We start from the raw sequence: 23,261 nt of genomic DNA, 5'->3' as shown, positions 1-23,261 counted from the left end.
AAAAGGAGTCTCCACAAAATAAAGAACTTTCTAAATTCACCATTCAGTTCTAAGTGAATAAAGAAAAGCTATCCTCAAGACGTTTATGAACTATCCATATGGTTAGTGGGACAACTTTTCTGTTGTTCAACACATTGATTTAAAGCTCGTACAACTTCAGTGAGAACTTCCGCTGTAATACTAGCAACAACAAACACTGATTAGTGAAGCTGGATAATTCGCTGCTTCTGCTGTCTTGCACATTCTTGGAATGGAAGCTGTGTTGGAAAGAGAAGAAATAGCTGAAGAGTAACTGACTATTTGTCTTCAAGTCTAACATGATCTCAACAGCGGTCCCCCTTTATTTTTCAGGAAGTGAAGGGAAAGAAATTTAAAGCCTCACAAAAAAGGAACTTTTAGCCCATAAGGAAGTGACAACCACTGTTAGCATTATGTTTTAACTCCCAGAAAACTCAGGAGTTACATCCTGCAAAATCAACAGTGTTAAGATTCACAATGAAGTAAAATTAAAGGGAAAAAAAGGAAAGTGAGTTAACCTGGATTACAACATTGGTTTTCTATTCACAATACTCCTGAATTTGATTCTCTGTCATTCTTTTCCTTACGAGATGATTATCTTCTTAATTTTTGAGTATGTTCAAAGGTTATAAACTCTCCAGGCTTGTGTTAAAATATAAGTAAAATGGTAATTAAAAAAAACAAGGCACTAGAAAAAAAATCGAAGTTTTTAAAAAAGTATGTTTCTACAAATCTCTACCGTTATCAATTCTCTATCAGTTGTATCAAATTTCTATCTTCATCAATTCCTCGCTTTATTATGTAATTTTTCATTTTTGGTGAAATGAAGAACTTAAAGTGTGTCTATAATATTCTTGATAAAACTGCTATTATTAGATTTAATACATTGCTTCTGTGAGCTTATGTTGCCAATAGCAGACTCATAATTTCTATCAACTTTAGTCTCAGAAACCGCACATCTGCATGTTTATATTTGGCTTACAATATGAAATACAGAGGAAAGAAACACTAATAAGTCTCAGGAAGATCTACAAAACAACCTGTGAAAGTATATCTTGGATATTAAAAGGCTCATGAAAATGATAAAAAGAAATGTTTATTATATGGCATAATCAATGAACGCATTCCACATTAATGCATTTCTAATGAAGCCTACCCACTGAAGCACAAAAATCTGAGAAAAAAAAATAACCATTTTTAAATGAAATTCATTCTAAAATGTCCTGACCCATTTACCTGAATCTCTTAATATAGTTAAGCTATTTATGATAACCCAAATTCATCATGCCAAACAGGATTATAACACTGTTACCCCTGACTCCCTCAAGTATGCAGGTCCGCGCAGGTCCGTGCGACAGTTTCCGGCCCCCGTCACTTATGGGTTAAGGTTTCCTTCTAATGCATCTTCCCCTTACTAGACTTCAGTCTTTTAATCTCTTGTAATACATAATTAACCTTAATTTAAAGATACCGATAACCCCTTATGGGTTGGAGCTGAAGGTGTCGCAAAGTGCTCACAATTTTCCTTTAGTTCAGAGGTTTTTTAAAAAAACTATCTGCTTACTTTGAGGTGCCTGATTATACTCTAGATCACTGATGCTGCCAAAAGTTTAAGTATTGGAAAAGCGTAGCTTTGCTAAAGTATCGTAAGGACGATAGTTTCAATGAGGTAGGTATTATCTTTTGCACAGTAAAAGTAACAATATTCTGTATTCACCACTGAAGTGATTCTTGATCACAATAACACATCAGATATCAGTGAAAGTTACACAAGCTGAGACAATTTTCAAGTCAGTTCTCAATATTAACAATGACTGTTCGAGTTCTATCTGCTTTTCTGAAGAATCTTTGTGAGTCTACTCTGCTCCTACCCCTTCCTCCCCCAATCCCATTCCTTGCAGGCATTAAGAAATAGCCATTACATTTAATACCGGTTTAAACTTAGCTAAGACTATTGTGATGTAAGTCTCTACGTTGAGTTATATAAAGATTGAAGTAATGTTTTTCTGTTGTCTGCATATTCGCCCTGATATTTCATTGTATCCTCAGAGGTTCAACACATCAGACAGTTCAAGAGGCAGCCGACAATATGGGCTATGCTAACAAAGGAAGATACCCAGAAATAACAACAGAGAATTATTATTACATTATCACTGAAAAGGGCTTTATGATTACACCCAGTTAATATCCTTTAACTAAAGGCACAAATAATTTAATTGATTTGTTTAAGGTCATACCACTAGTTAGTAGACGAGCCAGAAGGAGCACCAAAACTTCCTGGTTCCAGTGATTCTACTATATACTATTAACTCTTTTTTAACATTTCACTTTTTGTTTTTAACTGTGACAAAATGTACATAACATAAAATTTACCATCTTAACATTACTAACATTTATGTTTGCCTATTTGAACAAAGACAATGTAACAGACACCAGAGCAGCAAAGGAGAACATATTATCACCGTGTAGAAATTAAATCTTAATACTCACTTTTATTTTTATTATCTTTTTTAAAAAAGATTTATTTATTTATTTGACAGAGAGAGCACATAAGCAAGGAGAGCTGCAGGCAGAGGGAAAGAGAGAGACGCAGGCTCCCCGCCGAGCAGGGAACCAAACGTGGGGCTCAATCCCAGGACACTGGGATTGTGACCTGAGCCAAAGGCAGAGCTTAACAGACTGAGCCACCCAGGTGTCCCCTAATACTACCTTTAGGTGAGAGACACATGTGGTGTTTTTGTATCAATAGCTCTGCAGAGAAAACTGCATTTTTGTTCCTACATAGAGCATGTGCCATCCAGCTATACTACTCCATTGCACTAGTTTAATAAGAAAGCCCCTATTTAAGTCTCTCCCAAACCAAATACGACTCATCTATGAGAATGTACAGATAATAATATAGGACAGGAAAAAAAAAAGTACTACCCAGCAACCACAGGCATTACCAACGAAAATATTAATAAGAATAGCTCTTACTGTTTCATAAATACTTGCTGGTGGCATCATCCCAACTATAAAAGGACAAATGTAGGAGTCTTGAGCTGCTCGATTCTAACCTTCTCTTCTGTTCACCATGGTTCAAGCACAGCCGCACTAAACTCTGCCACTACATCAAGATGTAGTGAAGAGATTCACTTTGCAATGTCCTGTCTCTTTAACGTTTCAGATAACGTTACCAAGTATGACTCACTTTTCTTCCACCCACTTCCTTATTTAAACTTTCCCTGCCTGACAGTCAGCATTTAAATTTTATTCACTAATTAGAAGAAAATAAATCCCTGGCTTTTTCTCTATTTGGGACCTTTTTCAGGGTCAGTAAAAACTGTACCATAATGTGGATTTCATTTTAGTTAAAGTTGTAAACACATCGATCAATCACTTTTTACTCTGATATTTTAGTATCAGTTCTTTTGAATTTCTCCCATGGTAATGCCACGTAAGGCATGGCACTATAAAAAATCCTAAATAAATTTAGAACTTGGATTTGTCATTTACAGATTTTCCTATAATTGCCAAATTTTCAATTCTCAACTCTCCTACACAGATTGTTATTTATAATTAAAAAGAGAAATTGAGCAATGGGACCTTTTTTTTTTCCTCTTTTGTCTTCAGAGACGTGCACAACTTTCTCTTCCAAGGAACTGTAAAATGATGCTTATATTGCATCTTTGATCTGAGAAATTCCAGGTACTTTGTAAAAGCTGTATTTATTAATCCTTCCAAAGCACCATACTGACATGAATAAAGAATACAAATGCACTGGTCTTGTTCCTCTGTAGCACAGATAAATTATGAATGTATCTCACCAGCAAATCAGCAACTTGTAAGCTTAGATTCTGCACATGGGCAGATACGCCATTGACTCAGTTTCATTGACCTGCAGCCCTCTTTAGAAAGGATCTGAACTTCTAATTTGCCATAGCCCCGCTCTCTCCAGGACACTACTCGTGGATGCTGCATTTGTTGATATTTTCTGCATTTAGGCACTTCAGTTTGTGATATTTTTTGCATCAGGGTCACAATACTGGCCCGTGAGTCAGGGCACCAATGGTCCAGGCTATTATTGTGACCTGAAAAATCATTCAGCTTTCTGGAACTGTCTCTACGTCTATAAATGTATTGCTTAGTTAAGATGATCTTTAAAGGGGCACCTAGGTGGGTCAGTCATTAAGCATCTGCCTTCGGCCCAGGGTGTGATCCCAGGGTCCTGGGATCAAGCCCCACATCGAGCCCCACATCGGGCTCCCTGCTCTGCTGGGAGCCTGCTTCTTCTTCTCCCACTCCCCCTGCTTGTGTTCCCTCTCTCGCTGTCTCTCTGTCAAAAAAAAAAAAAAAAAAAAAAAGATGATCTTTAAAGAGGCTTCTAAATCCAAGATAAAGTTGATTATTTTAAAACTATCCTAATTAGAAATTAAAGAAAAAAAAAACAATTAGAAGCCTGGAAAGAGTTATGGTTACAATCTGTTGAATAATTTGTGAATACTTCCATATTTGTGTCCTTAAATGAAACATTTGCTAGTGCACACTACTCTTCCAGGTCTAGACTAGAAATGTGTGAAAAGCGAAGATTACACAATTTCCTCTTGCTTAGCCCATCAATATTAGGGAGGTAGCCCAAATATCTACAGCAACAAAGAACATTTTCTTCCTCTGTAAGTAAAACAACAAGCTTGTGGTTTTCCTATATTAAAGTCTTCAGAATGCTCTGACTTTTGAAATCATAATAGAAAGATCAACAGAAACTATACCAGAAAAAGTGAAATATTTCCTCAAAGAGTAGGGGACACATCCATTAGCAGCTAAAGCTAAAAAACTGTTGAACTGGTGGTGTGGGTGATCTGACTCATTCATTTCACGGGTGTTATTAAGTAGAACTTTAAAAACAGTGGAACAGTTGGTGCTTCCTCCTACTTAGGAACCAGCCTCACGTTTTACCTTCATCTCGTGGTGCTGGTCCAGCTGGTCCAGTTCCAGAGGACTTTCTCCGTCTTCCCGCTCTTGCACCTTGGCTTCTGTGTCTGCCCCTCCTTCTTCCAGGGGGAGCACCTGGCTGACCCTGGGAGTCCTGCAGCCACTGTCAGAAGCATTTCCATCATAGTCATTTGCTGTGGGGGATGCAGAGCCTGTGGTTGCTTCCTCCTCTCCTTCTCCGTTCACTAAGTTCACAGCAAGCAAGGGGTCAGAGGTTTGAACTGGAGTTTCTGGGCTAAGAGTGGCCACTTTATCCTCTTCACATTCCATCTGGTTTTGTGCTGCCATCACACCATTAGCCACACCAGTCTGTACACCCTGAGTTGGATCTGCGTCATTTTCCGGCTTCGGCGGTGGGTGCTGGGAGAGGAGCTTTTGCTGAGGGGTGGCTGTCGGTCCATGCCTTCCTGGGGTTCTAGGAACATTCAGGTTCACACCAGAGTCTTTCTTCAAATCACTGTAATTTGATAATGCGCTAAAAGATAAAATATAAGAGGAAGCATGTAAACACTGGCATGGAAAAGTTCTAGAAGATAGACCAGCTTATTCCGGCTGAATATTGAGCGAAGACTTTTTCCTCTGACGGTTTTAGAAATGTGGACTGGAATAGTCGGGCATGGTTCTCAGTCTCTTGGGATGCTACACACACGTAAGTAAAGATGGTAAGACTGAGCATTTGCTATAGGGTCTGGAACATTTCCTTGCGCGGCTTGTCAATGTGGCTCATCGGTACGGACTGAGATGTGGGAAGTACTTACAGTGAAAGCCATCTTTTCCCAAGAATTTTACTTTTATACAATTCAAAAACGAGTATCATCAGACCCCAAATTATGAACAGGTTAGAAATGAAAGGTTACTTCTGTTTAGAAAGCAGAACACATTCTCAGAAATGTTGTTACCCCTGCTGCCATAACCGAACCGACCTCTCTGCTTCCAGTCTCCATCCTCTCAAATCCATTCTCTCCAGCTCGACCACAGAGGTCGAAATCTCCGAGGGCACCCTGTACACTTAGAAGGTAAATCCAGCATCCTGTCCCCGGCCTAGGAGTCTGTACACATGAGCCCCCACTTGCCCTGGCCCCGTTCAGTTCCATTTGTCCTCACTCACTGTCTCTTGCCACTCCTGTCTCCCTGCTGTTCCCACACCGCCAACCAGCCAATGTGTGCATCTAAGGGTCTCTGCAGCTGCTCTTCTCTCTGCCCAAGCTGACCTTCCCCAAGACATCGGTGTGGCTGACTCCTTCCATCATTCGGGATTCTGCTCAGCGTCACCTCAAAGAGGCTTTCTTGGATTATTCTAAGTGTACTCTACCAGAAACTACACATCTCATTTTAGTTTTCCTTAAAGCCCTTATTACTTGGTATTATATGTAATCCTAATAGTACAATAAAACCTAACTGCCAATATATTACAATGTCCCCATATAAATATGTGCATAATATTTTATTCCAGGATACCAGGGAGGAAAAACATAAATCTCTGGGCTGCAGTCTTGGAGAGATTCCTATGACCTAATAAGGAGACAAAGCAAATACAGACTAATACTCCGTGAGGGTGCAGACTGCGCCTCTCTTGTTCTCTGCTTTCTTCCCACGTCGTAGCCCAGGGCTGGGCATATAGAAAGTGCTCAGGGATCAATAATAAGTGACAGTAACCGTAATGGTGATCAGGACAGTCACTAAATAACAGCAGCTAGCATTTATTATTAAGTGCAGGAAAATACATGGTATTCTTTATATTATTTATTTCAACCTCATAATAATTCTAAAATAGGACCCCAAAACAGAAAAATTGAAGCTCAGAAACTTGCATAATGAGGTGATGTCACATGGCTAAGAAATGATACAGCTAGAGTCTGACCCTGAAGTCTGACTAAATCCATGGTCTTAAGCCCACATTGTAATATATTAGATCATGGAGGAGGGAATGAGGAGCAGGTGAGTAGCCTGCATACAGAACGTGGGAAGGAAGTCCAGGTCTGACCTCTTCCCCAGTGCAAACAGAGGTTACGGGCTCGAGGACACAGCAGCACAGCCCATGGACAGCGCTCAGATGGGTGTTACCTTCTCCCTTCATCCTACTCCTCCCAGACACTGTTGGTCTGGGATGGAGAACAGCACAGAGAATAACCAACCACAGCTGGCAAGAAAGTTAACAAAAGACATGGTAAGCTCAGCACCACGGGAAGGGAAGGAACAATTTGGCAGGGAAAATGCCATATATGTAAGAGCTGGTGGTTGTCCATGTAAGTACGTGTCACATACTCCACTGTTAATATGTGCCTTCTAGGGGAGCACGCCCCTGGCCTAGATGATTTCTCAAGCAGTCCCTGGAGATCTGAATGGCATGGTCTTCCTTTTCTTGCCCACATCAGTGTCCAGAAACCCAGCAGAAAGATCCTCAGCAGAGCCTGTGAACCAACTAGGCTTGCTTAGGATTTTTGGAAAGGACTGTTCTGGATGAAGGGTAAGAATTTCCTGTAATAAGTGATACCCAGGGGATAGGCGCATGGAGGTGGGATAGAGAGAAGGTGGTGAGAGGTCAGTAAAAGCAGTGGTTGAACCAGTACATATATTCCTGCTGTTTTGTGGGTATCAGACCGTGAGGAAAAACAGATGGCCTTGACGTATTCTTAGGAAAAACCAGGGTTCAATTTTGTGCAAAATGTTATTTTTTTCTAAAATCTGGAAATCGTTCATAGGTTAAAAAGACTAGTTTCTCTTACACTCCAAAAAAGAAAAAAAAAAAGAAAGAAAGAAAGAAAGAAAGAAAGAAAGAAAGAAAGAAAGAAAGAAACCATAGTAATACATACAGACATATATAATAAATAAAATTCATGTGCTCCAAATATATCCTTCAAATCACTCACCTTAATATAATAGTGTTACTTGCATTACTGTAAAATTTTTTTCTTTTAAGATTTTATTTACTTGACAGAGAGAGACACAGTGAGAGAGGGAACACAAGCAGGGGAGCGGGAGAGGGAGAAGCGGGCTTCCCGCTGAGCAGGGAGCCCGATGTGGGGCTCGATCTCAGGACCCTGTGATCATGCCCTGAGCCGAAGGCAGACGTTTAACGACTGAGCCACCCAGGCGCCCCACATTACTGCAAATTCTGATACACAGGTAAAATCTTAATAGTGTTGTCTAGTAGTTGGTAACCTATGACCCCACTCTCCCTGTCAGTTTACTGTAGTAACTCGGCCTGCTGAATCTCTATGCCACAAGATGCTACTTGAAGCTGCAACAACTGGGGTAAAACCTGAAGGCTACACATACTATAGGCATACGGACATCACGCAACAGGAAATAAACTTCCCATTCAAATCCTATAGACTCAACGCAATGCTAACCCATTCCCACACTTCTACGGTCAGTTCCTACTGGCAATACCTCACTAAGAACATATAATCATTTTTCATATTGGCAGTAGACTCTGTTACAAGTAACACCCCTTCACCAGATTTGCCAAAATGCTCATGTTACATTCTATCTGCACTTAGAATAAGTTTGCTTAAAACAACACATCTCTCCTTAGATACAACCTTCAAACTTAGTGTCAAAATGACTTTGAATCTGTGAAGTCTGAAAGAGTAACAGAAAACTGGTACTAATAGGTGGAAAAACTATGTACATTTTGTGTATGGACAGGAATGCAAACAGTGGATTACCAACATGGTGAGAATCAGAAGGTCCAACCTTTTCAATACTGACTAATTAAGGGATTCCCGCAGCTCCCCCCAAACCTGGTATGCACTATAGACAGGGGTCAGGGCTCCAGCCCTTCCTGATATTATGCAGTCATTGGACATGGCCCTGAGAATCTGCAAATAGGTAAGGTGACTCTTTGTGCTACTGAATCAACTTGCCCTGAGAAACAAAAAAATTTAAAGTGGAATTAAATCATTCCGGTAAAGATTACTATAATTTAAGATAGCAAACGTATTAAAATTTCTACTTCAGAGGAAGAGACGTTGAAGTTTAAATATTTATGACTCAAGTTCCCACAATTGATTGGGAATGAAAATGAAGACAGGCTTCTGAACTACTTTTCTTCTCAAGAACTTGTTTCTAAATATAGTCTCATTTTAAATGAAGGACACTGCAGTTTTGTACTTGGTCACAATTTCAGAAGATTTTTGAAGTATTTCCAAGCTATGATCCACTATGTAAATAACAATAAATCCTGCAAATAAATAATGCAATCACCTAGCGGGAAACCATTCTCAAATATTACACCGGAATGAATGGAAATATTTGGCTTCAAGGATGAAAGGGAGGTTATATACACTGTTTAATTAAATATAGACTTTTGCTGATAGATAAAATTAAAGTCCTTCTGATAAAAATTTTTTAAAAAATTCTATTTATGTCAGTGATGGGAATTCTAAGAAAAAGCAATTGAGGTCATAAAGGAGAAAAGCAACTTATGGGAGTTTATTTTTACCTTTAAGTGAGAAATTCACATTTTGCCTACCTTTTTTGAAACAGGACTAAAGAATATAAAATTATATCTAATAAATACAAAATGGAAACTTAGCACTTATTTTGCTATTGGCAATGTCTCCTCATAAAACCTAGCAGGATACAAGGGAGTGGGGAGAGGGACTGAATGGGGGCTGAATGGATACTGAAGACTGATGTTAAATAAAAAGTGGGTCAGAAAGAAGGCCACAGGCCGGCAGAAATTACAGCCACAAACGTGCAAAGTGAGAAACAAGGAGAGACAACCTCCTGCTTTCCCAACCCAGACATCTAGCTACCACCGGCATGACCCCGAGGCGTAACACAACGTGACATAGGCAGATACAAAGGAAATGAGGGCGCATATCTATTGATCTATACGGCACATAATGTGATGAAAAAGCTGGCGGCAGAGACCGCGCTGCACATAGAGAATATACAGTAAATGACAATTCATATTAGGGCAAGTTTAAGTATTTTTAAAATTTACTTTTTCTAAAAGCCTACCAAACCTAGTAGAATTAAATACTCACTATTTAGAAAATCTATTACTCTATCATCTTAAACACACACACACAGAGAGAGAGAGAGAGAGAGAGAGAGAGAGAACCCAGCTTTCTTCTCCCCTCCTCTTCCTCCCATTGTAAATTAGCTCTTACCTGCCTCCTTCAAAGCGACTGATGAGATCTGATACCTTACTGGGTTTTTCTTTTGAGACACAAGAAGCAGAGGCAGGTTTAACTTCCTCCATCCTTGGTTTCTCACTAGATAAAGCTTTATGCCTGGGGGTTTGGTGTCTATTGGACAAAGGTGAGTTCTGCAGATGTAATGGCTTTGGAGGCACTGTAGAAAAAGAATGAAAAGAATTCAGTATTTCACTGATATGTATTCCAAAACAAATAAAACTGGTGGCCTGGGTGCAAAAATTTTCAGCATTATCGAACTTTTATAAAGGGGTCTGTCAAATTTGTACTGAATTTTAACCAAGGGACCTCTGTCTAGGACATCTGCTGTGTCCTGTGGAAATCCCATCTCCAAGATTCAAGTGGTTCTTTTAATTTTAGGTCATTTTAAAGATGGCTTTATTAAACATCTAGAGATCTACACATTGCTGTGAACTTCCAATGGCTGTTAGAGATAACATAGCAGTTATTCATCTAAATAGAGAAAAGAAAGTACTAAATTTGAAACTAATTCCTAGGGATACACTGCTTGTTATGAAACAGATTTTCTAATTATAGAGTAATAACTAATATAACAGAATCCAGAGCTAGTAAATTAGACATAAAAGCCAACAAAACAATAACAAACAACAGTAATTACTATAGCATCTTCCCATTTAACAAAAGCACCTGATTTCATTTGCTCTTAGATGAAATTTTTCACTTTACAGTCCTTTGGGGTAAGTAGCATTATTCACCTCTTAGGTCTATGAAGGTTCAGAGTGGTTAAGTGATTGCCCTGGAGGAAATAAGGCTGATCTGATTTTATGACTGGTACCTAGACTCTAGTTCCTTCCTCTGTCAGCATTGCTCCTTATCACAAAACCAGAAAAAGGGGGTTATAGGAGTTGTATTATTATTGTTTGCTATGTTAATAGTTGGCTTGCATTAATACACCACCAATTATTTGCTTAGCAGTTAAGTCCTTCCCTCAGTTAACAAATCATTTCCTGAAATACTAAAATCGACACAATTTCTCTAACATGAGAAATTCTGTAGATGACAAAATACGCCCTAAGTGCTTGCTTCATCAGTACAGGAATTACTTCAATTCTGAAAACCAATATAATTTTCCTCTTAGATTAACATCCTGGGTAAAGGATTATATAACATGCACGCATTTTTCTATAACTGGTTCTAACAAATCAAATCAAATTGTTTTTCTTTTTTTAAATCTTTGTCTTGACTTCCCAAGGAAGGGTAAGGAATCATGTCTCCTTCTAATTACATGCCCCATTTTCCCCCAGCTGGTTACCCTGGTTTTCAGTCATCTCTTCTCTTCTATAAACTCGGGTGACACTTGCCTGATGCTCACTGGCCTAGATGTCATCATTTCTATGTGAGTTATCAATTCTTACAAAGAAGGAAAAAAACCCCATATCACAGTAAACTACAGGTATAACAATTAATTTACCTAATTCCCTTTCAACACAAGAAGAAAATCCCAATTAAAAAATGGCAAGCTTCTTTCTATGGAAATGGTGTTATTTTCCAAGAAATGCTCAGGGGGGATGGTTAAACATAGTATCCATTGAGAAAGAAGCGACGTATATAAGTGAGATATTTGTTAATTTTAAGGAAAAATTTCCTGTGTGGAATACACACCAAAATAGCCAACTATGACAATATCCCCCCCCAAAAAACAGTTTTAATATTAGGAATAATTTCAATGTTCCTAATTAGAATATTCAAAAAAGGAAGTGAGCGTGTTCTTTATAATTCTATAAAAACTGTTACAAAAATTGTTATAAAATTGTTATAATTCATCCATCTAGAGTTTGCTCAGTGAACGCTATTTATTACATACCAGACACTGTGAGATGCTTAGAAGACTCAAATAAGATGATATGTATCAGCCAGTTTCTCAGAGATAACTCCACTGACTTTTCCCATCTCAGTTACGCCTACCTCAAACTGTTTCATAGCATTGTGTACTTTTACTGCAAAGTGCTTATAATAAATTATTATGATTAGGTAGTCATAAATAGTATTAAATAAACCAGAAATAAAATATTAAGTATAGTTTGGATGTAAAGCTTTCTCTTCCGCAAGGCTGGAGTTCTGTGAGGATAAGAAACAAGTCTGTTTTGATCACAAATATATTCACAGTAACCATGTACACAGTGCTTGGCAAATCTGTGGAATACATGAAGGAACAAATTAATGTCATCAAGGAGTTCATAGGCTAGTGTGGAGACAGTTTAATGAGGTTGATAAAAGTGGGCATTGGGTACTGTTAGAAGGCATCTCACAAGGGAGATAATCCAAGTGGAAAATAAAGTAAATATGCACATTTTAAATAAAAGAGCACAAATGTTACATGTATATGATAAAAATCTCAAGATGATACATGAATGGCTAAAGTGTCAGAAACACTGCCTTCGGGGGAAATAACGTATGCTTTGGTCAAAAAACAGAACTGATGAGTAAAAAAGACTCTCATCTTCCCCTCCCCTGCCCCCTCTCATCATTTCTGATCTTTTACCCTATGGAGGTCAACATTTCCAAATGCTTTCTGGACATCTCCTAGGTGTTCTATCAGCACCTCCACTGAATATATCTTTTTTTTTTTTTTTTTAAGATTTTATTTATTTATTTGACAGAGACAGAGACAGCCAGCGAGAGAGGGAACACAAGCAGGGGGAGTGGGAGAGGAAGAAGCAGGCTCCCAGCGGAGGAGCCCGATGTGGGGCTCGATCCCATAACGCCGGGATCACGCCCTGAGCCGAAGGCAGACGCTTAACCGCTGTGCCACCCAGGCGCCCCTCATGAAACTTTTTTAAACATTAAAGTTGAATGACTGATGAGTGATAGTACATGGGCTCTACAAAACAGACAACTATGGAGAATGCTGTGGATCAAAGCTCCTGAGAGAAAAAGAACTATTAGCTTTAAATGCTAAATAAGTTATTTTGAGTTATGACTAGCATGGCAGGAAATAGGCCAATATTAAAAGTGGTGAACAAGAAGAAAGACTTATGTTGGAAGTTGCTCAGTAATTTATTTGTTTGACGGGTAGGATTGGTATGAAGTGAATAAACCATTGTTTTCCAAGGCTTTAGGGTATTTTCTGAGGCTGAGGCAAACAAGCTCTGACTATTAAAGGAATCCATTTCAAAAGCTACAGGCTCTTAGATTCAAATGGAAGCTTATCTAATCCAAAATTTAGCTCTTTCCTTGTTTTAAAAACCGTAATTGTTCAAAAATACTTGTTGGTATTTTTTAATTGATATAACTGCCATTTAACATTGTATTAGTTACAGGTGTATAATATGATTCAGTATTCATATATATTGTGACATGATCACCAAAGTCTAATTAACATCCATCACCACACAGTTACAATTTTTTTCATGTGATGAGAACTTTTAGGATCTCTTCTCAGTGATTTTCAAATATATATTACAGTATTATTAACCTATAGTCACCAAGCTATACACTATATCCCCATAACTTCCTTACTAATAAACACAAAAATACAAACCTGACCTTGTTCAGACATATTACCACATAATCATCACTAATAAAGGTATTCGATATTGTCCCTCCTTTTAAATATCACTAAATAAATTGTAGCTATGACATTATTAGCACTCCACAGGAGAAAAAAAAAAAAGGATTGAATTACGAGCTCTTTTGAGGATCCAGATCAGTTTCTTAAACTACTGACATTTCAGGTCAGATAACTCTTTGTTTTGGGGGGCTGGCCTGTGCATCCCTAGCCTCTCCCCACTGGCTGCCATTAGAAACTGCCACATGTGGTGTCAAGCAAGAAAGTCTCTAGACAATATCAAGTGCGGGCCATGGGGTGGGGGTGGGGGGGCTGCAAAATTATCTCCAGTTGAGAACACTGATTTAAAATAAGAATCTTCAATTAAAATAAAATTACAGAATGGATCTTGAAGCCTCAGCAGGCTCACCATTCATAATTTGTAAGGGATTTGCCAGGAAGTGGGAATAAAGGTATCAGTGCGATAATCCCTTGATCCCCATTAATAACCCCTTCCTTTCTCTGCCTCGGTTACCTAAATACTCTTAAGGGTTTGCAGAAATTAAAAGTAAGCTTCTCTCCACTAGAGGGTGGGGAACACTTCTATTTGGTCAATAAGTAAGTAGTGCCCAATTTATTTGGCAGTTGATCTGGTAAAACCAAGATGTAGCCTCATTTCCCAAATGTTTTTCTCTATATAGCACACATTCTTCCAAGTTTTAAACAAAGAACAGCAGAAACAAAGTAGAGGAAACGTGGCTATGGAGCAGGGAGTCATTCAACAAGTATTACTGAAGGCCTGCAATGCCACGGGAGACTGGCAGTACAAAGGCAGAAAAAAACTAAGATGGATGAGTGAAACATAGAGTAGGTCAGATTGCCATGAATGAGAAAAAATAAAGTAGGTATGAGGAAGTACGAAATGTCAAAGGTGACAGTGGGGTTAAAATTTTAGCTGGGGAACCAAGGAAGGGCCTGACAATGAGTGAGAGTACTTTTAAAAAGTACGATGTTCTCTAAATCATTTATTTTATACCTGGAAATAGCCCCTATAGTTATGTAAACTTATATAAATTAATCCATATTCAGAACAGGAAGTATATATGTATTTAAATATCAATATATTGACTTTAATATAATTCCAAACACAAAGCAAGATCAAGTGCTATCTCCCTAAAGAATATGATTATTTTGGCACACAGCAGCTCAGGAAGGACTGGTGTAATTTATCTCAATGAACTATGAAAAACAATGAAGTAATGCATCTTCCCAAAAAAGGCTTTATAAATACTGAAATTCCTGTTTGTGATCTAGGCGATTACATAAAACTGAACTGCATTCATTTTTTATATTCTTACTTCATTTGCTCTTTGTCATCTCAGGTCTAATAAGCAAGACGGAATTTTGTATTTTGCAAATAGAACAGCTTAAATCACGATCAAAAAAATTTCTATGCTCATATTCATATCAATTATATAGGGAGGAATATGGTCAAAAGAAAAGGTTATAAACTCATGAATGAGTCATTCATTTGAATCACCAATTATCTGACCTCACTTGATAGCCTTACTCCATAGCACCACAAATATAGCTAGTAGTGAGAACAAAAAGAAAAATGTCCCACAATCGGGCAGATTCTATTTTAAGCCCCTTTCTATTTAAGCGCCTTTAAGACTCTTTCAGAAATCCTAAAAACATAAGAACTTTAAAGAGTAACACTCGTTCTTTTATGATGTGTTCTCTTTAACTTTTCTTTCAAAGAACAAGAAAGAGACCAAAGTAAATACAATATAAACCAAATAGAAATTTATTTTTTCCAAAGTATTAGTAATTCTGAAAATGCCCAGTATTGTTTCTTGGCTGAATGTTCAGCATTTGGTACAAATAAAAATCTATTAGGAAGAAACTACACACTAAATCACAGTAGGGCTCAGCTTTGTGTTAACGTTTCCAAAGGTCTTACTCTCTGTCATCAAAATTGCAGTTTTGTGCTCCCCAAAGCTAATAACCAGTTCACTAGAAATTTATTGCTAAAAGGAAATGGTCCCTGAACAAAACATTCAAAGACTTCCACCATTATAATTGTTTTCCCCCTTGTTGACTGCTCAATTCTTGAATGGAGGGGCCATTTATTTTAATATCTGTGGATGACTTTACTAAGAAGCCTTTTCAAGCCCCAGTTCCTGAATAGTATAAATCACATTCTTACTAAGTATATTAAGCACAGTTTTACAATTATCTGTTTCACAGATCCTCTGACATCTAGTAAGTCATACTGACTTTCTGACAGTAGTCATTCATTTGTCACACATTTATTATGCAAATAGTAAGTCAGGCCATGTACTAGGTCAAGCATAATGCATGAAGTGACCACAGTCCCCTTAAGGGGACACGTAAACTTCAGTAATGAGAAAAGAACTATATTAGAAAAATGTGTAAGGTGTTCTAGCAGAACAAATACCCAACTCTGCCTGAGACTGATTTTTTTCCCTGAAAAAAATAAATGCACCCAATATTTCCCATTTAAAGCTTAAAACTCTTTTTTAGTCATTATCATTCTTCTGGGTAGCCTTCATCAATAACAAAACACCCAACCAGATAAAATTTAAAAAAACCAAAAACAAAGCATACCTTGTGGCTTTGGACTTGCAGCTGAGTGTTTCGCTGGCGTTTTTCCATTTATTCCCTGAGCCTCTTCATTACATACATTCTGATCAACCTGTGGGGTTGTGCTTCTCTTCAAACAAGGTGGAACTATATTGATCTTTGGGCAGGTACTGCTGCCTGGAAGAGTTCAAAAAGAAAGGACAGGTAAATAGAGAGGTGGAGCACAGCTATGTTCCATGAATTAAATTTCTTCTTACCCCATTAAACAAAAACAATCACAGATACAAGACTAAGCATAGCAATACATTTCCCGTGTGTGGTGGCCTTGACAGAATTTCTTGGGAAAGATCTCATTCCATGTGCTTGAGAAACCCTGTAATGCATACTGACAAGAGATCGCTGCACACACTCACACGTGTGCGTACGCACACACACACGCACACACACACACACGCACATAGGCACACCCCCGCCCCTCTCTCCCTCCTTTCCTTGCAGGGCCACAGAAAGGGCAGAATGCAGCTGCTACAGGGGAAGGAGGGGACAGGAGGGCCCCAGCATTCATCTGTTGCAAGTGTTCCTTTCAGCAGCCAGACAGTCACCAGTCATTGAGTGACTCTGAAGAACAAAGCAGGAAAGCACCGACATGACAGAGACCTAAAGACTCTAGAAGAATCGTTCAGTGAGAAACGAACACATGCCCCTCTCACTCACTAGTTTACTCAGACTCCAGATCTACATATATAAGCTAATACCCCAATTTTTTAAAAAGGATTATACAAATTATACCGTCATATCTATAGCTCAAAACTCTAAAATACTGAGACTAAAATACATTGTTAAGACATAGATGTAGGAAAATAGATAAATTTTTTGTTCAATTCCTGATATAAGAAGTTAATTGTTGACTTTCTGAGACTTTTTAAGAAATCATATGCCACTCTTTTCTCTTTATACTACTCATATTAAATTTCCCTTTCTTCTAGTAGACCCGATTGTTAACTTCTGGTTAACAATAGACTGGACCTTGCTTAGGAGAAAATAAAATTTCTACCAGGAATATTATCATGACTAAATAAAAGTATTCCATTTAAGAAATTTTCACTGTTTAAAAAACAGTTTTATTTTTACAGAATCCAAATATCTAGAGAGAGAACTATAAGAGATAAAAAGCCTTAATTATTCAAAACAAGAAATGTTAATAAAACCCAATCAACTTTTTACTGAGTAAAAAAATTCCTTTATTTTGATTAAACAGTATTAATTAAAAACTGCACATGCTGCTTTATTTTCTGTGTTCTCCTTGAAATTTACCTTGGTAAAACAAATTTTAGAAGATATTAACCATTCCAAGTATTGTCAACAAGTGTGAGAAATCCAGTGCTACAACAGTAAATGGGTTTTCATCAGATACCCTTCTGCTAAAATAGGCTGCCAGCTGGACTAAGCACTGTTTAGCCAAATGGAACAAAGGGTTTGAGTGCAAGATATACAGATTACTTGACAGTATACTGCGACAAATGCAAACAGAAGAAATAAAAGCTCAAATCTTTAAATGTGTGATCCTATCTACCTTTTTAGATAAACCATGTGAAGTAGGCAAAGTAGAACTCTAAAATCTGTAGCATGATATCCAACTACTAGCCTTTTAGGAGCATTAGGATGTCTGTTCCACAGTGATCCCAAGGATGGCTTCCTGGTCCTAAAGGCCACCAGCTGGGGTCTGGAAGTAGGGCCTTGAGACAGAAACAGTGAAAAGCCAGAGCTTAGCTCCAAATCAGAGGCAGAAACTATAACATGGTTGTAAAACGAGGCACTGAAAGCAAGAATGTGATTTATAGCAACAAAACTATAAAAAGGAGGCAGCTAATGGGTTAAATGAGGAAACATTATACGGAATCTTTGAAAAATAGATCACATTACATATTAAAAGATGAAACTACTTTAATAATTAACCTATTTAGAAACGAAAGATATCTTGAATAAATAACTTGAAATTAGAAACGAGGCCCATTTATTTCTGGATAGCAAACTCTCAGGGTATGATGGGTTTTCTGCAAGAATCATATTAGAGAGTATCTCCCGTGAATGTGCCAAAATGCCTGCAGTAAGGTTTCCACTACATACCCATTTCTTATAAATGGATTAAAGTCACGTTTACGATTTTTTTTTTTTTTGGTCAGTGGCAATGAATCTACAACCAGAAACCTGATTTTAGATCATTGTTTAATACCAGCCTGCAAACTTTAGCCACTATCACAAAGTATGAAAATATGGTGAAAGACACCGAAAACACATCTTTAAAGGGTTAAGGAAAAAAAAAAAGCAATGACAAATAGGCAACAGAGACCATTTGTGGCTGCAAAGCCAAAAATATATTTTTTAAAGATTTTATTTATTTGAGAGAGAGGGAGAGAGAGAGAGAGAGAGAGTGCACGCACCTGCATGAGCAGAGGAGCAGAGGGGCAGAGGAAGCAGCAGACTACCTGCTGAGTGGGGAGCCGGATGCGGGACTCCATCCCTGGACTCTGGGATCCCAACCTGAGCTGAAGGCAGATGCTTAACCAACTGAGCCAACCAGGCGCCCCAAAGCCAAAAATATGTACGATCTGGCCCTTTACAGGAAAAGTTTGCTGACCACTGTTCTGGATCGAACACATCATGGTAAAGAAATGTGCCATAAAAAAAAAAAAAGGACCATTTCGTTAAATACTTCATCTTCTAAGATCTTGGAATAGCAAAACGAAGTAACTTTTTTTTTTTTTTGAGTGTTTATGACTGACTCAGCCTACTTACATTTGGAGACAGTTCTTATTTGGGTGCCAATTGCATAACAGGGAACTGAAACCAAAACTGTAACCAGATGGTCCACCCATTCAAGAAATTTAATATTAGCTTTTCGATTCCAACTTACCAAGAAGAGTGACTAAACAGTTAATCTTAGACACAGGTACAAGTACAGTTACATTATGTTAGTGTGAGGGACTGGGTCCTATTTAAATAATGTCTCTTCCTGAGGACCGATGATCTTTTCAGCCACTGGTCCTACCCATTTTGTAATCCTCTGCCTTTAGGTTACTCATGTATGCTTGCTGGGTCACATCTCCTGTAAGGAATGTCTAGATATATGCTAACTGCAAAAGGCCTCAGATATTTTCAATTAATCAATCCAGCCTCATCTTTGACTGCAACTGGAGAGGCTGCCACTTCGGCTTCCCTTTCATTTATCTGTCTTCATTTGTATCACTTGTGAGTGGTGGATAATCCCTCTTACTGATCAGGGTGACTTTGTCTCCTATTTGCAAAACTTTGCGTTGCTATTATATTTTGCCAAATCATTCTCAAAAAGCTCTTTCATACTCTCTGGCTATCCATTCCAAAGGAAAATCCACTTGGTTCTCTGATTCTTCAGGCCTGCTCTCTTGCCATATTATTCATTCCCCAGATCCCATCTTTCTGGCCTTGCTATGGCCATGTCTATACTGCCTCAACCATTCATGACATCTCTTCCAACTGCACCAAGTCTCTAGTCTGTAAAAGCTCAATGGACTTCCCTCCTTGGGACAAGTGGCTCTCTTGGATTTAAGAGGTAAGAAGTAATGTTCTAGAGAAGACAAACTTTTTAGGAGTACATTGTCCAGAATAAAGAGATACCTTAAAAAAAACACAAACACACAACTTACTTTTTTAAAAAAGATTTTTTATTTGAGAGAGCGAGCAAGCATGCATTGGGGGAGGGGCAGAGGGAGAGAATCTTTAAGCAGACTCCCTGCTGAGCGCAGAGCCTGACGCAGGGCTCAATCTCACAACCCATGAGATCATGACCTGAGTGGAAACCAAGCGTCAGACGCTAAACCAACTGAGCTGCTCAGGTGTGATCCGCACCCCTCGCTAAAACTCACTTTGAAATATATTTAGATTTACAGGGAGCTGCACCCAGGTTCCTAAAATTAGCATCTTATATAATGATGGTATATTTATCAAAACTAAGAATTTAATATTGATACAATACTAAACCACAGATTTAGTTCAGGTTTCATCAATTTTTCCACTAACACCTCTTTTCTGTTACAGCATCCAATCTAAAATATCACATTGCATTTAGTTCTCATTGTCTCCTTACTGCACCCCAACCTGAGAGAGTCACTCAGTCTTTGCTTGTTTTCTATGATGTTGGCATTTGTGAAGAGTCATGGTCAGGTATTTTGTAGACTGTCCCTCAAATAGAGTTTCTCTAATGTTGTTTCATGATTAAATTGGGTTTATGGGTTTGAGGGCAGGACATCATAAAGACAATGTGCCCATCTCACTGTAGTGGATCACTGGGTGTTATCAATGTGATTATCACATATGATATTAACTTTGGTCCCTGGGTAAGGCGGCATCTGCCAGGTTTCTCCACTAAAAATATTAAAAGATATTTTTCAACAATGCTTTTTTATCATCCCTTCAAAAACTCCCCATTTGTCCTATAAATATAAATAAGGACCATATCTCCCATGTGTTAATCAAAATGTCTAGATTAAGAGATCAACTAGTTTTGTTTTGTTGTTGTTTTTTTTTAATAAACCCATTAAGGTTATAAAACTCATGGTTTACCACTCCTTTGCATAGGGGAACAAATCCATAGCCAGGAAATTTATTTTAGAATACTATTTGTTTTTCCAAACTTCTAGAGCTCCATAATAACTTCTCCAGAAAAATAAGCAAACCATAAAGGATCTTAGAAAAGAAAATATGATTAATCCTGTAAGAAATTTTCTTGGACCTAGGAATTCTACTTCTAAGAATGTACAGAAAGAATCCTGTGTGTGTAAAAGTTAATGTACATATACAAAAGTATATGAATAGTCAATGCAACTTTATGGAATATATGAACCACTGTTAAAAACAGAAAAACAAAAATAAGATTGGGAAGATCTCCAAAACATTATTAAAAGCAAAAAACTATAGAAAAATATGTGCAGTAGGATCCCCTTTAAAAAAGGAAGATGCATACAAATGTGCATAAATGCTTTAGAAAGGGATCTGTCAGTAACAGGGCTAACTCAACTGGGGGAACTGGGAGTAGGAGGAGAGGATGAACGGGAACTTTCATGTTTTGCTGTCTATATATCTGTATCATTTAAATCTTTTATAATGAAAATGTGCTTAGAAATTAGTTATGTAAAAGAGAAAATCTATGAAAGTTGTATGTGTATTAAAGTTTAAAAAAATATATCCTTTATGTGTGCATACCTACGTAGACAGCATTATTCACAATAGCTAAAACATGGAAGCAACCCAACTATCCATTAACAGATGAAGAGATAAACAAAATGTGGCATATATACGCAACAGAATATTTTTCTTTTTTAAAGATTTTATTTATTTATTTGACAGAGATAGAGACAGCCAGCGAGAGAGGGAACACAAGCAGGGGGAGTGGGAGAGGAAGAAGCAGGCTCATAACGGAGGAGCCTGATGTGGGGCTCGATTCCGTAATGCCGGAATCACGCCCTGAGCCGAAGGCAGACGCTTAACTGCTGTGCCACCCAGGCGCCCCCAGAATATTTTTCAACCTTAGAAGGGAAAGAAATACTGATACAAGCTACAACATGGATGAACATGAGGCCATTATGCTAAGTGAAATAAACCAGTTAAAAAACACAAATACCGTTTGATTCCAGTTATACCAGCTACATAGAGTAGTCAAAATCAGACAGAAAGTAGCATGGTGGTTGCCAGGAGCTGAGGAGATAGGAGAATGGAAAGTTACTGTTTAATGAGTACGGCGTTTCAGTTTTACAAGACGAAGGGTTCTATGGATGGATGGTGGTCATGGTATCACAACGCCAATGTACTTAATGCCAATGAACTATACACTTATAATGGTTAAAATGGCAAATTTTATGTATTTTTAAAAATAAAATGAAAAGCTTTTAATTTAAAGGTCACCTAGGAACCCTCTTACATTGTTGGTGGGAATGCAAGCTGGTGTAGCCACTCTCGAAAACAGTATGGAGGTCCCTCAAAAAGTTGAAAATAGAGCTACCCCTATGACCCAGCAATTGCGCTACTGGGTATTTACCCCAAAGATACAAATGTAGTAATCCAAAGGGGCACCTGCACCCCAATGTTTATGGCAGCAATGTCCACAATAGCCAAACTGTGGCAAGAGCCTGGATTGTCCATCAACAGATGAATGGATAAAGAAGGTGTGGTATGCACGCACACACACACACACACACACACACACACACGCACTGGAATATTACTCAGCTATCAAAAAAATGAAATCTTGCCATTTGAATGACATGGATGAAACTAGAGGATATTATGCTAAGTGACATAAGTTAATCAGAGAAAGACAATTATCGTATGATCTCATTCGTATGTGGAATTTAAGAAACAAAACAGAGGAGCATGGGGAAGGGAGGGAAAAATTAAACAAGATTAAATCAGAGAGGGAGACAAATCATAAGAAACTTTTTTTTTTTAAGATTTTATTTATTTGACAGAGACAGAGAGAGAGAATATGCATGCACATAAGCAGGGGAAGCAGGAAAGGAAGAAGCATTCTCCCCGTTGATTCCAGAACCCTGGGATCATGACCTGAGCTGAAGGCGGATGCCTAACTGACTGAGCGACCCAGGTACCCCAAGAAACTCGTAATCACAGGAAACAAACTGAGGGCTGCTGGAGGGGGAGGGGGTGGGGGATGGGGTAAACTGAGTGATGAACATTAAGGAGGGCATGGGATGTAATGAGCACTGGGTATTATTTAAGACTGATGAATCACTGAACTCTACCTCTGATACTCATAATACACTATATGTTAATTAGTTGAATTTAAATTAAAAAATTTGGAAAAACATTTCCTAACATAAAATGGATTTGATGGTATTTTAGATGTAAATATATTTGCAATAATTTTTTCAAAATTGGTAGTCTATAAAAACTTATAAAAAGATACAATTAAAGTAAAATATTAAAAAAACTATGGAATA

The 23,261-nt window shown here is 38.0% G+C and overlaps 1 protein-coding gene across 4 annotated transcripts in view; it reads right to left on the bottom strand.

Annotated features, from left to right (window-relative positions):
• Window positions 1–23,261, bottom strand: part of FGD4 (FYVE, RhoGEF and PH domain containing 4) — a 199,591-nt gene that overhangs the window by 45,922 nt on the left and 130,408 nt on the right. For 3 of the 4 annotated variants that reach the window (XM_008683468.2, XM_040642321.1, XM_040642320.1), the window contains 3 exons: window positions 16,297–16,449; window positions 10,113–10,296; window positions 4,954–5,464 (listed from right to left, as the gene is read on the bottom strand). In XM_008683468.2, the coding sequence (XP_008681690.1) occupies window positions 4,954–5,464; window positions 10,113–10,296; window positions 16,297–16,449 (848 nt within the window). Of the gene's footprint in view, window positions 1–2,994; window positions 3,184–4,953; window positions 5,465–10,112; window positions 10,297–16,296; window positions 16,450–23,261 lie in introns of those variants that run through there. The other variant, XM_040642322.1, reaches the window with a different exon arrangement.

This window comes from Ursus maritimus, unplaced genomic scaffold (assembly GCF_017311325.1).
Source record: "Ursus maritimus isolate PB19 unplaced genomic scaffold, ASM1731132v1 scaffold_26, whole genome shotgun sequence".
In the NCBI taxonomy this organism is placed as follows: Eukaryota; Metazoa; Chordata; class Mammalia; order Carnivora; family Ursidae; genus Ursus; species Ursus maritimus.
The sequence above is the reverse complement of the archived record's forward strand: the minus strand, read 5'-3'. Positions and strand labels throughout refer to the sequence as shown.